Source organism: Maniola jurtina, chromosome 22 (assembly GCF_905333055.1).
Source record: "Maniola jurtina chromosome 22, ilManJurt1.1, whole genome shotgun sequence".
Classification (NCBI taxonomy): domain Eukaryota; kingdom Metazoa; phylum Arthropoda; class Insecta; order Lepidoptera; family Nymphalidae; genus Maniola; species Maniola jurtina.
The window spans coordinates 745149-760337 of NC_060050.1; the positions used below are offsets into that span (position 1 = coordinate 745149).

The window sequence follows — 15189 nt, forward strand, 5'->3', positions numbered from 1 at the left end:
ATCTAATGACTACTGAGTGATTTACCAATTATAAAAGACACATACACACTATTCACGCACGCACGCAAGTACCTACGGACGAACGCACACAAATAATACAGTTAAATACTTACCTTCTCATTGTTGGGTAACCATAATTAGCTGTATTAAAACTGAATTCTAGTTGGAGGTCAAATTAAACTATAACACAAGTGTAAATTAAAAATTTATAACACCCCCGACAAGTGAAGGTTACAGTAACTAGAAAAGAGCTGATAACTTTCAAACGGCTGAACCGCTTTTCTTGGATTATAGCTAAAACACTCTCGATTAAGCCACCTTTCAAACAAAAAAAAACTAAATTAAAATCGGTTCATTAGTTTAGGAGCTACGATGCCACAGACAGATACACAGATACACACGTCAAACTTATAACACCCCTCTTTTTGGGTCGGGGGTTAAATAAAAACAGTTACCTCACTATTCTGTCTGCTATGGGGATTGGAAGTTTCTGGCGACGAATGCCTCTTATACCATCCGTCGGACCCTCTGTCCACATCCACGCCAGAATCTCTGCTATCACGTAACTTGGCATCCATCTCATTAGCTAAAGTCTTCTTATACAATAGCTTCTCTATCTTAGTCTCCTCCTGGAGGAAGGAGGTGATGTCGGGGCGCGGCGCTAGTGTAAGGTCCACGTCTAGGTAGCTGTCATCTTGGCCCTCGATGCCTAGGAAGCTGGTTCGTTTGTTGCGAATTTCCTTCTTGATGCGACGCGCTGAGCTCGTGTGCTTGAAGTTACCCTGGAAATGTGGAAATTACTATCGATTATTGATTGGTTTATTGATAAATATCCTCGGTGTGACCCATCCGTTTATAGATTTTGTCATGTTACGCTTGCAACCCTGTAGCATAGGCTATTTCTTGTAAGTTTTCACGGGATTTTTCAAAAACCTAAATCTATCTTACAAAGTCGCATACATCATCTAGGCCTAGTACGATAGTAATGTATCGATTGCTTTACGAGAATCCATAATTAATTAGTGACATTTAAAATTGACTTTTTTCTTCCAGCTTATTATAACATTCTTCATTGAACAATTCAACATAGCTTACAAGCTTGTATACACCTACATAGCGGCCAAGTGCGAGTCAGACTAGCGCACCGAAGGTTCCTTCTAAGCATAAAAATAAATAAAAATCTGTTTTAGAATGTATAAGTAAGATCCTTTCATATGATGCCCCACTTGGTATAATTTTATCTTACTTTGGGTTTTAATACACATTTTAATTTTTTGTGTGATGTAACCACAAATTCACGGTTTCAGATTTATTCCTTTACTTGTGCTATAAGACCTACCTGCCAAATTTCATGATTCTAGGTCAACCGGAAGTACCCTATAGGTTTTCTTAACAGACAGACGGACGGATGGACGGACGGACGGACAGACCGACCGACAGACAACAAAGTGATCTACGGTAAGAGGTACGGAACCCTAAAAAAGAAAACAATACATCGTTAATACACTAAGAGTAATATCGGTCAAACTTACATTTCCAAGTAGTTCATCTTCAGCGTTATCCTCCATTGGCGGCGGCGGAGGTTTCTCCTTCGGCGGCTCCAAGGCATTCGTCGGAAGATCCAGAGGGAAGGCTTCAGCATCAACTATACCATTCTGATTGAAGATATCTATATTCTCATACAATGGAGTCACTGACACTTTCTTTTCCACATCGAAATCTAGTAGTTTATCTACATTATCCAAAGTGATCGTTTTTGGGGTTTTATCATTTGAATCGCTATCGTTTTCATCCATTGTAACGTTTACGCTTTCTTCTGAATCCAATTCCTTGAACGCTAGTTCTAAAGCGTCTATCACCTGAAGATTATAAACAAAATTTGAAGACATTGCACTATAATTAAAAACTTTAACAGGCAGCTCAAAATCAATTGAATTTACCAAAGGAATTAACATTTACATAACAAAAATAAACCAAAATCTACTGAAATATTATTAACATTATAACACTAAAAAATTAACTGAAATTAAAATCAAATTAGAACCTTCGAGAGTAGGTAAAAATTTTAATAAATATTTAAAAAAATCTCTGTTTTATTGAAAATTAAAAGGAATTAATGAAATAAAGAGGAAATAGAAACTAATAAAAACAAGCGACATGACAAATTAGCACAAGATGCGGCGTAAATGCATGTTAGTAGCGAAGCGTTTACATACGAATGTCTTACCTCGTTAACCCATCACCACAAGCTGATGAAAAATCGAACTTTAATAAATTGTAGAAACAAGTAATTGAGTAACGAGCTCGAGTTAACCTATTCCTAGAACACTATCATACAGATTACTAAACCGTAATCACAGGGCACGCTGCCAGTTTACACAAGATATGACTACAACAGATAACATTCTGTTTATCACACCTTATGAAGTAGTACACTTTGATTTCTTTCCTACACACGATCATATCTTAACAATGTTTACACATAATACATAGCATGTTAATGAGGATAATATCGATATATTACATAAATAAAACCCATATGAAACTGTTTAACATATATTTCAATAATGAATTTACATAATATATCACCGTACAGAAAATAGTCTAAAATGCTATGAGTAAAATGGGCTCTACGCTGATATACTTAAGGCAACAAACTCACTTTTAACAAGCGACGCGACCCAGAGAAACGGCACGTGTTAACTCAAACAAAATTATACTAATTTCCATGACCGAAATTAAACTACAAAGACCCAAGACGACATCGCATCGGATTATTCGTAATGTAAATTCTAGAAAATAATAATCAACTCAAATATTTTTTATAAGTTAGCCATAGACTGCAATTCCACGTGGTGGTGGAAGTGTGATGCAGTCTAAGATAGAAGCGTGCTGATCTGAAAAGTGTATGGCAGACTAATTAAACCCACATTCCTAATCGATTTCTACACGACATCGTACCGTAATCTTTATAGGTGTTTGTTTCAAAATGATTTAACTTAATACGCAACGCTTCACTGGATTGCGTAACATGTTAAAAGTATGTTTCTGCTCGAAATGGTTTCTAAATTAGACGATACAATGACATGGGCACTACATTTTTCAAACCCTGTATTATCTAGGCACTACGAAAATGATCACTGAATATGAATTCGGTTGAATCTTTGCGGTGCTGCGATCCACTTTTGTTTAGCACACACATTTTTAGACACAAATGAATTCTACGTTTTATGATTAATGAGTTAAGTACTGTTATGTGAACTGTTACCTAGTAGGTGGATTGGTTTGATGACTTATTGTCTTAACGGACATTAGTATAACATTGGAAGACCGTCATTCGGTATGTAAATGAAGAGATCACAAAATTATACAAAGTTAGCTTCCATTTCTAACTTCTCATCTTTCTTGTCTATAGCAATATATGAGAAGTTGAATGGATGAAGATATTATATACCCTTTAGGCCATTAGTTTCCTCCTGTTCCTTTAGTGTTACTAGTAGTTGTTACGGTCTTGTAAGTAGTTACTTTATTATTTATAAACAAAATAGTTTTCCGTCTATTCGGTTCTACGCAACGTTTAGTTCTTTTTTGCCAAAATGGATTAGAATCTTGCGAATTACTTACCCCTATATCTTCGTCAGGACTGGGTAGAGTGTCTGGGCTTTGTGGTACTCGAGTGTTAGATGAAAGATGGCTGACATGAGATGAATCACTATTAATTACATTTTTATCTAGAGTTACATTATTTGTGTGCTCGGAAGAATTGTCAACTTTAGTGGCTGACGTGTTAAATGTAATGAGGTTAGTTTTTAGCGGTTTAATGGAATTCTTTGGTGAAATGTTAGTAGTAGTTGTAATATTAGAGACAGTTACCATTGACATGCTTTTGTTGTTAGTGGAGTCATTAGTACGTATTTCGTTAGTGTTAGAACTTTCCCTTGCACCAGTGCTCATATTGTTGCAAATTTCATTCAAGTTCAAATGAATAGTCATTTTGCCCTCGAAAACGACCGTGTCGCCTTCCGACGTGGTGGACACGGGTTCATTCAGACTTACACTGGAAGAGTCTTGATTGTCCAAGCTTTTCAATGTATCTTCATCTTCTCTGTCCATTTGAATCTCTGTTACTTCCGTGACACTTAGCTCTTCAGGCTGCGAGACTGCTTGAGTATAGTTGCTTGCACTGTCACTATCGTCAGCCTGACTCTCTTTTTCATATTCTTGGATCAGAAATTCCGTTTTCAATTGATGTTTCGGCTCTGCATTCATATCATCAGGTTCTTCAATTTTAGTTGGAACCAAAGTCGCGCCGTCTTCGTTAGAAGATTCATATTCAGATACTTCGGCCATAGGTTCTCCGATGGGAGAAGCTACCTGAGTTAGATCTGCTATATCATCAGCTGGCGCGCATGAGTCCCTCGCGGTGTGGATGCCACTGTCCTCCGTCTCTATATCGCTGGGAACAGTATTATTTTGGATTTCTCCGCAATCGAAATCTTCGAGACTTTGAATTCTTTCGAAGGAATTGGGCGAAGATTGACCATTGATATCTAAACTATCAAGCGAGCGACAAAAACTCTGCATTTGATCTTCCAGTTTGTATGAACTGTCGGACAACTTATCTTTCAATTCGTTGTAATCCGCCTCTTCTTTGATTTGGTCATTCTGCATAATTTCTTCTTCGATCGATAGTTTTGGTACTTCTTTGTTCTTTGCTGCATCGAGACAGGATAAGCGTTCTTTGATGCTCATAGAGACTTCCTTCACCTCTGTTTTTGTGACTTTGACTTCCTCTTCTGTTGTTTGCGACTTGAGACTTGACAAACGCTCTTTTAGTGATTTAGTGTTGCTAAGATCTCCGTTTGACAGCCTCTTCACTTTATCGACTTCCGCAGTGGAGGATTTTAAATTGTTAAGTGACGATAGTCTTTCTTTAAGAGGCTTTACTTCGACAGGCAATTTAGTTAAGTCACTTGACGATTTCTGGAAATAACTTTCTTCGTTAAACTTTTCTAACGAGGACAGTCGTTCTTTGATCGACTTTTTGTTTGCCATATCAGGTAATTTTGGTTTCCTTATTTGCAGTTCCTGTGAGTTTTCTCTCTCGAACTGCTCCCTTCGTTTGTGTATATCGACTTTAGGTAGATCCTTTTTTTGGTTATTATTTTTGAGGTCATTCGCTCTCTCTTGTTGGAATGAGAATACTTTTTCTTCTATTTTATTGCTCACTGACGTTCTGATTCTGTTGATATCACCGTTGGATGTGTCTGGCGATTTCTCTTTTAAGTTATTGTTGACGACCGTTTTGACGATGTTGCTGTTCGTTTGTGAGATGATTCTTGACTTGTATCCCTCTATAGCGCCCTCGTAAGTGTACTCCTCGGGTTCGGGCGAGCTGATAGTCGTGGTCGTACAGGTGTCGTATTCGTTGGCACTGGAACCCAGTTTGCGATTGTGGTCACAATTTGATGTATGGTCTACATCTGAATGGTTTTTATCATGGTCCATACCGTCGCTCTGAAAAAGAGACAATAATTTCTAAAACAATTTTTTTTGGACGGCATATATTTACTATAGAGGTTGACAAAAAATTTGGTATGACAGCAACTTTTATGTACCTATGTTCTTTTTGTTTGAAAATCTCTTGACTGAATTACTGATTTAAATATTATGCATTTACTGAGTTTGAAGTTATAGAAATGGCTCAAGTGTACTTGATAAAATATTAGCCATATTAAACGTGACTCATATTTTCCATTTCCCTCCAGTACAAAGCTTGGGCTAGAAGTAAGCCCGACAATAGAGACACAACAACGGGTGAGATATTTTTGGGAAACGGAAACGTCGACTTTACAGATTTCAGTCCGTGCCCTAATCTATGATTAAAGAATGCTTACTGCCAAGCTGTGTGTGTCGCAGTCTTCGCTGAGGCTGCTCTTCGTGCTGGAGGTGCCGATGCCCAGGTCACTCAGGTCGTGCCCGTCATCTTCTGTGTACAGGGCCAGCGGATTCCGCCTTCTGCGACCGGCGCTGCAACAAACACAAGAGATTGTTAGGAAAAGAACATTTGACTCTGACATCTATACAATTACATCATCTAGGAATGGTCATGGAATATCATTAGGTTCACTTAGGTGGATCACATGGTATTCCAATGATAATTTAGTTGGATACAGATCGTAGCCTATAGTTATTTAATATCTTTTTCAAATCCAGCGTTTCCAATGGGAGATAAGAGAAATTTGGTGACTGACATATTTTAACGGAAAAAGGTTAGAATCGTTACATATTCCGAAGTCCGAACCACATTGGCTATAATTTTTTTGATAAAAAAAAAACAATACGGCGGTTGTATGGTGCCAGTTTCGAATGTGAATAATTATACATACTTTCTAGTTCATGTTTGTGGCACGGCAGTCGTGTTTACAATTTTTTAATTACGACTTGTTAGTAACCCGTCGGCAAACAACAGTCCCGTATTGTTTCTATGAATTTCCTTAAGAGCCACATCACGTCGGCTCGGCATCACACAAAGAAACGCCTGTAACGATTGCCTAGTCTTTATTGGAGCGAGATTTCCTTCTAGGGCTCGCCGATTGCGGCGCGATGCATTATTGAGGGATTGCCAACTAACAGTGTTTATGGTTACTGAAACTCATTCGGTTTTAGGGTTCCGTATCTCTAGAGGAAAAAAGGAACCTTCATAGAATCACTTCGCTGTCAGACTGCCTGTCGTGTCGGTCAAGATAAGAATCAAAACCTATAGGGTACTTCCCGTTCACCTCAATCATGAAATTCGGCAGGTAGCGTCTTGAAGAAATTGTTAGAAGAAGAACATTGACTCTAACCATAGTTTTTTAACAATGTCACATTCTTTGCATAAGAAAAGTAAAAAATCCAAAAACCGCGTGTGTATTTGTGGATACATCACAAAAAAATATTAAAAAGTGTTGACGCGCACACAATATATTTACTAAATCACATCATAGATGACGCTATAGGTCATTAACTTACAGTGTTAGAGCAAACATAATTACTGGTTTGAGATTGTGTTTTTCTTGTATGATGGTACGGAACCCTTAGTGTGCGAATCCAACTCACACTTGACCGGTTTTTTAAATCCAAAACGTTTAAAGGAGAGGTTTTTTTAATAGAAAAAGTTGAGCTACTTTTTTTGCTATTAGTGATAAGTGTCGTAGATGTACGCGAGTTTACAAGAATATATGTCTATGTTAGTGACTGACTGATTTAAATTACTTATAAATTCGCTGTATATGGATTGAAAGTTTCTTTTAGATGCACCTGATAAAGAAAATGGCCTATAATGTAAACGGGATACAAGCGTTTTACTTATTCAAAACTACATGTACGAGTATCCTGCGATTTCGACCACGTGAATACAGATTTTTTTAAATTCCTTGATACTCTGATTTTTCGGGATAAAAAGTACCCTATGTCACTCTCTAGTCTTTAATTACTATCACATGATCAACCCATCGCCGGCTCATTACAGAGCACTGGTCTCCTGTCAGAATGAAAAGCTAGCTACCACCACGCTGGCCAAGTGTGGATTGACAGAATTGATACACCTTTGAGAACATTACGAAGAACTCTAAGGCATGCAGGTTTCTACACTTTAGACTTTTGTTCGCCTTTGGCTTGGCCCCACGACGGGCCAAGACCTTACTTGTGACTGGTCTTCAAAAGCCTCTAAATCCTCTAAAGCCTTCCTCATTGAAGAGATATATAAATACTTATAATCCTATTATACAAAACACAAAAAGTGTTTCCGATATAGACTTAGAAACCACCCAACCGGTGTTCCCCAAACAGATTTCATTAGAAAGGCAATAATGCGAAGATGGTTTAAGACCACTTAATGCATAAGGCACATTATTTTTTAGTAGCTAGTAGAAGGTACTAACTACATAACAAATCTTGAATTTACTAAGCGTAAAAACAAGGTTACGTCAATCAATAACAAACGGAATTTTATAAATAAACCACAGCTTGTGTCATCATTGTGTCATACTGTAATTATCTGCAGATCGTTTGCAATGTTTGTCTGTTAGTCACAGCAACGAGTCATGTGCGATATTTATATATTAGTAATAACTAGGTGTTGAGAGCTAGACATTCGCGCTTGAGTTAGTGAGCAACTGGTGAAGAATTTACAAATAGTATGTTTTGGCTGAGTAATCTGGCTTTGTTTTAGATTATTGGTCGCCCAAGCGTGGGTTATTCAAATATATATATTACTAAGTAGTTACCTACCTACGCACAGACAGGTTTTTTTTTTTTTTAAATTATATAGACTAGCGCTTGGCTGCAATCAGACCTGCTAGCAAGTGATGATGCAGCCTAAGATGGAGCGCGCTTGCCTAGAAGTTGCCTATTCACTCTTGACTTGAAGGTACCCATATTATAGGTGGAAGGGAAAACTGACGCCGGAAGGTGTCATCTTCAAAGAATTTACTAAGCATTTCCTTTAACAAATAAACAGCACTAAAACGCGACTACTACCCGCGAACTGCCGATAGATAGCTATAGATTAACGGCCAAAATTAATGCTCAATCTATCTTGAACTTGTCAATAAGTTACTTAGCAACGCTGTTCTTTGTCAAAGACTGACGAGTAACAACATTGCTAAGTAACTTATCGACAGATTACAGATAGATTGATTTTAATTTTGGCCATAGTAAAATCGTTTTTCTGTCACTCGGTGTGTTTTAACATTGTACTATACTTATTTATATTTATGAACTCAGAAGTTTTTCTGCTTTCATTTGATATCCCACTATTCCCACTCGATACAATAGCGAAAAAAACCCCCACTTTTTTTTAAAGTAACATTCGTCAGGTCTATTTGTGTCGTAGAAAATGTAGCCTATGTCACCCGGACTATAATAACGAATCGATTGACACCTCATTCATCAAAATCGGCTCAGTAGTATCGGGCACACATAAATAAATACATATACTGTTAAAATCGCAACCCTTCCTTTGGCTTTGCCGTTGTCGGGTATAAAGGAAGCTTTACAAGTGTAAATTAAAAATTTATAACACCCCCGACAAGTGAAGGTTACAGTAACTAGAAAAGAGCTGATAACTTTCAATCGGCTGAACCGATTTTCTTAGATTTATTATAGCTAAGAACACTCTCGATCAAGCCACCTTTCAAACCAAAAAAAAATAAATTAAAACCGGTTCATTAATTTAGGAGCTACGATGCCACAGACAGGTACACAGATACACAACTCAAACTTATAACACCTCTCTTTTTGGGGCGGGGGTTAATAAAAATAAAGCTTAACTATTTTGCAAACAGTAGCTCTGTATGAGTAGAGTAGGTAATATTTTTTCAGATTTCGTAACAAAATCTAGAAGTACCTAACTAATAATAAAATAAATTCATATAATTTGAGTACAAAAAAATCACTTTCTTCCATATGGGCGTGGACGTATAATGAATAATATTATGTTTGTATTACACGCTTTCCAATAGTTCCTCATACACCTGTGTGCTTACTGCTTAGTATGAGATTACATCACACCAACGCAACGTTGATAGAATTCGAACGTTCGAAACACTTTAGCGTTAAAGTAAAATAAGTCTTATCTGCCTTGTTCTAAAGCTCACGATCATCCATACATCTAATCCCAGCGCTTCAAGTGGCCGTGCGAAATTAAAATTGGTGGTAAGACTTAATATCATAAACTCGTATCACTATTATCTTAAAAATCCAACAATCGACAATCAAAAAGTGTGCATTGTACAATATAAAATTATTGTACAGTGTGCCTATTTTGAATTGCATAAGATTGCATTATCTTGACTATGAATTCCAGTGTATAGTGTCATGTTACTCTGACGTTATTATGTTTCGACGCTCGAATTCTATCAACGTTAGTGAGATGTAAAATCTCATACTAAGCATACTATTGGTCGGTTCGCATAAAGTTTATATAATCGAATTACGTGGATGTCCGGAACCCGCCGAACGGGTATTTTCAAGGCGAATGTCATGACAGGTGGACACTTCCGGCGATCAATGATGTAGTCAATAAATTAAATGCTTTTTCGATGACTCTCCAGCTTAAGTACCAAATCATGCTATCCATAGATACTAATGCTATGAATGCGAAAGTGTGTCTGTCTGTCCGTTACATTTTCACAGCCCATCCGGTTATCCGATTTTGACAACCGAAATTTTGGTACAGAGGTAGCTTGGCATGCCGGCGACGAACATAGATTTTGTTTTTATGCCGGGAAATGAAAGTTTCCACAAGATTTAGTTACTTAAATTATTTGAAAATAGTATTTTATCATTAGTTTGGTTTGACCACATTTTATTTCAATTCTAATTTTATTTTGTTCCTACATTCCGATCCGAACAAACCATTTTTATTAAGTCTACGGAACTCTCTGAGTCGACTCATTGGTTTCTATGGTTTCTTGAGTATTTTCTGGGTTATCCTTTCAGATGACAGGTTTTAAGAATATACTACCTAATAATGGGAAATGGTAATTTAAACACTGACTGGGTTGCAAACAGGATAAATAAATTCGAAATACCTACTCATATTTGTAAGAGCATGTTCAATGAGTGTGCATAATGTGTTCTTCAACCACTCTACCAGCAAATACGACATTGGATGTTATTTACCTTATATGTACCTACCAACTCTTTCGGACAAACAGTAGGTATTGTTGATATTACATATTACATATATTAAACTACTGTTTTAAAAACTTTTCTTTCATTCATTTAATTCTATCACAGAAATCTGTTACAGTATAGAACAGAAATTCACATGTCAGTCAACAGTAATTTGGAGTTAAACACGCAGGTCAAATGGTGATGTTGGGTCATTTGTATTGTAAGCAGGGTTGTCACCATTCGTTATTTACCCGACTACGGCAAAGCCGAAAGGAAGGGTTATGATTTTAGCAGTCTATGTACCTATGTATGTTTTACAAAAAGATTTGACTGCTAACCAAAACAATGAAAGTTCTTTCCATTACGAACTGCCTATTTATTTTTCATCTTTCGTAAATTTAGTAGTGCTATTATAGTTTAGCACAAAATATTATATCCATTTTATAGAAATTAAACTATTGTTCTTCATTTTTAAGCCGGCGAACGCCAAAGTTTACCACGCCTGGTCAAGTGCGGATTGGCAGACTTCACACGCCTCTGAGAACATCGTGAGGCTACTTACATAAGCATAAAGGTTCCCTCACGATGTTTTTCCTCACCGTTATAGCTAATGATATTTAATTGATTAAAACGCTTGATGATAGATTTGGTTAACTGTGTCAGCCCTAATAGACAGTTAAAAGAAAAGTGAAAATCCGTGGCGCATTTCGTCGCGGGCTTGACTTTCGCTGTCTTACTTTGGGACATTTGAATAGAAAGCTATAACATAACATTATCCGCGGTTATGAGTGGTTGCGACGGACAACATAACCGACTCCTTGAGGCTATTTGATAATGAGAATAATAAATAATGCATTACACAAGGGTTCATTCAGGCTTCGGCTCTAGAGGGTCAAACCTTATAAATCTAGTATCCAATATTTTGAACAAGTTAGAGCCACTTTGGCTTAGTTGGAGTTTCGTTACTGTAAGATTCAAGAAAAAATTTCACGCTCACTTTGCGCGCGATTTTGTTCTCTTATTATAATTATTAATTTCCTATTCGTTTTTTTACTGACGCTTGTTCTGAAAGCAACCCCAAAAAAGACCATAAAGAAATCAAGAACCTTCTTTAGAGGACAATTCAAAAGACATGTGGCATATTCAAACTTAATGCAATTCATACAGGGTTGTGTATGACACATGTTGTTTGAAGCCCCTATCTTGACTATTTGATTGTTGATCAACTTTGATCTACTTGTTGATCAGTAAGACCGCCCCGAAACTAAGTCAAGTTCCAAATGATCTAACAACAGGGCTATACCTATGTCGGTTCTCATTAACCATTTACCAATGATTAACTTAAGTATGCGGAACTGACATTCAAACCAAAATTACCAAACTCACATTGCATAATAATTGCAGTGAGATGGTAGATCGTGATAATGATCAGTCAAGATGGGACTCACATTACGTTTGATATTCAAATACCACTTGGGTTAGTGTCATCGCAATTAGTTATATTACAGCCGGGTACTTAAACGCCACTTAATGTTTAACTCGCCCTCAATGTTTGATTCACTCTCTCAGGTCATACAATAAAGTTATGGCATCATCATTATCTAAATTCTAAACCCATTGTCGGTAAAGTTGGCACGCCGGCAAAGTGCGGATTGGCAGATTTCACGCGCCTTTGAGAGCATTATGGAGAACTCTCAGGCATGCAGTTTTTCTCACGTTGTTTTCCTTCACTGTTAAAGCAAGTGATATTTAATTTAAATGCGCATAATTCCGAAAAATTCGGTATTCTGCAGGATATATTTTGGAGAGTGTGCACAAGAGCTCTTTGACCTGCTTCTTCCTTCACCTTTCTACCATCGTACCGCAAAGCACCAACAAGGTCTGCATCCGCATATAGTTGGAATTCCTCGGACACGTATATGAAGCGATTTGCTTCCTCGTTTCTAATCAGAACCACTAGAATATGGAACGCCCTTCCGGCATCAACCTTCCCCTCCACTTTTAATATCTACCTTCAAATCAAGAGTGAATAGGCATCTTTTAGGCAAGCGCGCTCCATCTTAGGCTGCATCATCACTTGCTAGCAGGTCTGATTGCAGCCAAGCGCTAGTTTATAAATTTAAAAAAAAAATAGAGGTGGGAGCTCGGGAAGAAACCCGAACCATTCCGATTAGGACGGCGATATCTCAACCATTAGGTGATAGTGGTGTAGCAGTAGTAAATAATAAATAATAGTCCCATTTACATTCCTGGAGGAGCAATTTACTCCTCAGCCTAGGATCGGGAGTAAATTGATTCGTGAGAGCACGAGGTGGGCGCGTGAGCGGGTTCGATTCCCGCGCAAATTGCCCGCACGTTTGCTAAATTCCCATGCTCCATGGGGGAGATTTTTTTTTAAGTAATTTTCTCTTTTGCTTTGTTCTTTGATTGGATATGGGAAACTGATACCTATTTTGTTACGAAGGTCATAGTAACCGTCTGTAAACTACAAACTGGACGACTTTTTTGGAAATTCTTATACCTTAACTTACGCTTATCAATATACTGCGTCAATTATTCAGAGCAGTGCTTTTGTCCGTCATGTACGACAGGTCGAGACGGCGCTAACCCAGCGGATAGTGCAGATAACGTGCGGGTGTGCGGGGCGTCTCCCGCCTCACACCCGATTGCCATCTCGAATTGTCGCGGACTATAGTGTAGGTTTCTGGTCGCTGGATCGAATAAAAATTTATGTAGTCTAATTAAATTAGCTTCCCTAGCGCCCCGACACCTGACATCTCCTGAGGATGCTCCGGTGTCTGGGCGAAAGTGCGTCGAGTGGTTTTGATGTGGTGTGGTGCTGCGTGGTGGCTGGTTTTTCCTGTATGTTTAGCAGTGGGAGGGCGGGCGTTGCACATCGCATGCTGTATTTGTCAGGTTTAGCGGATTATAGCAAATTAAGCTGAACTGGTTCCTTGATAAGCTGTTGTTTCAACATCCCTCGCTACGCATGGTGGAAAAGTAGCCTTTAAAAATGGTTGTACTAGCAGTAGCTACAGTTTGTTCCGTCATTTCAAGTATACTGAAAAATTTCGACAGTATATCGGTACTAATTGCAAACAACGCAATGAAACGAAACTGTACTATTGAGGTTTGGAGAGTCGTAGAATGGTACAACTTACAAGCGTAGAGAACATAACACGTGAAGGTGGTCGCACGACGCGCATGTAAACGCGTTAATTCGTGGATTTTTGCACGAATCACGCCGCGTGCGCATTCTTGGCGATGTGCGGCCCAAGTTACAAGTGGTGGGAGGGAAATTAACTTCAAAGACCGAGGATAACATCTCTATGCTCTCACCAATACCAACAAGCCTGTGTACACTGGTACAGGGAAAAATTCGGCAGAAAGAAAAATGGAAGAAAAGGGCGGTGATATGTTATCACTTGTCAGCAATCAGATAAAAGTTTTCAAATTTGATACCAAAAAAGTCAATACCATTTACGAGAAAAATATAATATTTTTTACCTACCCATAAAATACTTAACTACTAAATCAGAGGTTCCAAGCCTTTTTTAATTTTATAAAATATTCTTTAATTTTACCTATTTAGTAAAAGTTTGGATTATCGCTACCAATGGAACTTCTCTACAGCTTAAACTTTATACCACAGCGGAATTTGGTGGGTACTAACCAACATGACCATTGTTGTACAGACAGACGGTGCGGTGTCGCAATTTGCTCTGTGGGAAGCTTTACCTCACACACGCCTTTGTTTGCGTTTTTACCTTACACTTACTGGGAATGCTTATATTATGTGTTACTGATGTAAGTTTTCTAGTAGTATTATAGTACGCGCAAAACAAGTAGTCCACACGAGGCGTTTGATTGAGTATTGTTTAACAAGTGTAAATTAAAAATTTGTAACACCCCCGACAGGTGAAGGTTACAGTAACCAGAAAAGAGCTGATAACTTTCAAACGGCTGAACCGATTTTCTTGGATTATAGCTAAGAAAACTCTCGATCAAGCCACCTTTCAAACAAAAAAAAACTAAATTAAAATCGGTTCATTCGTTTAGGTGCTACGATGCCACAGACAGATACACAGATACACATGTCAAACTTATAACACCCCTACTTGCGTATTGATTTAGATAGATCACTATTCACTACCCATATTGTAAATACGAAAGGGTGTTTGTTTGTTGGTTTGTCATTCAATCACGTCGCAAAAAGGCAGCGGACCTACGTGGTTTTTTACATGGGTATAGGTATAGGTTACTTTTTATCCCGGAAAATCATAAGAGTATTTTAATAAGGAACCCTGAAAAATACAGTAATAGATTTCAAAGATCCAAAATGCCTTACAATATTTTTCTGTTATTCTGTATAGAGATAGTTCCTTAATAAATCGTTACAATATCATTAATATTGCAAGTGAAAGTTGATACTGTATAAAATGTATTAGGTTAGCTGTTCTTCGAAATTGAATTCCACATCCAAACAATAATTATGCTTACACTTAGCTTATAATTTCGAAATACACG

General features: G+C 37.7%; 1 protein-coding gene across 6 annotated transcripts in view; it reads right to left on the reverse strand.

Annotated features, from left to right (window-relative positions):
• LOC123876942 (LIM domain only protein 7) overlaps positions 1–15189 on the reverse strand; it is a 189746-nt gene that overhangs the window by 10936 nt on the left and 163621 nt on the right. For 4 of the 6 annotated variants that reach the window (XM_045923381.1, XM_045923379.1, XM_045923380.1 and 1 more), the window contains 4 exons: positions 5898–6030; positions 3874–5517; positions 1533–1859; positions 456–782 (listed from right to left, as the gene is read on the reverse strand). In XM_045923381.1, coding sequence (XP_045779337.1) covers positions 456–782; positions 1533–1859; positions 3874–5517; positions 5898–6030 — 2431 coding nt within the window. The remainder of the gene's footprint in view (positions 1–455; positions 783–1532; positions 1860–3873; positions 5518–5897; positions 6031–15189) is intronic. The other 2 variants (XM_045923382.1, XM_045923385.1) reach the window with 1 other exon arrangement.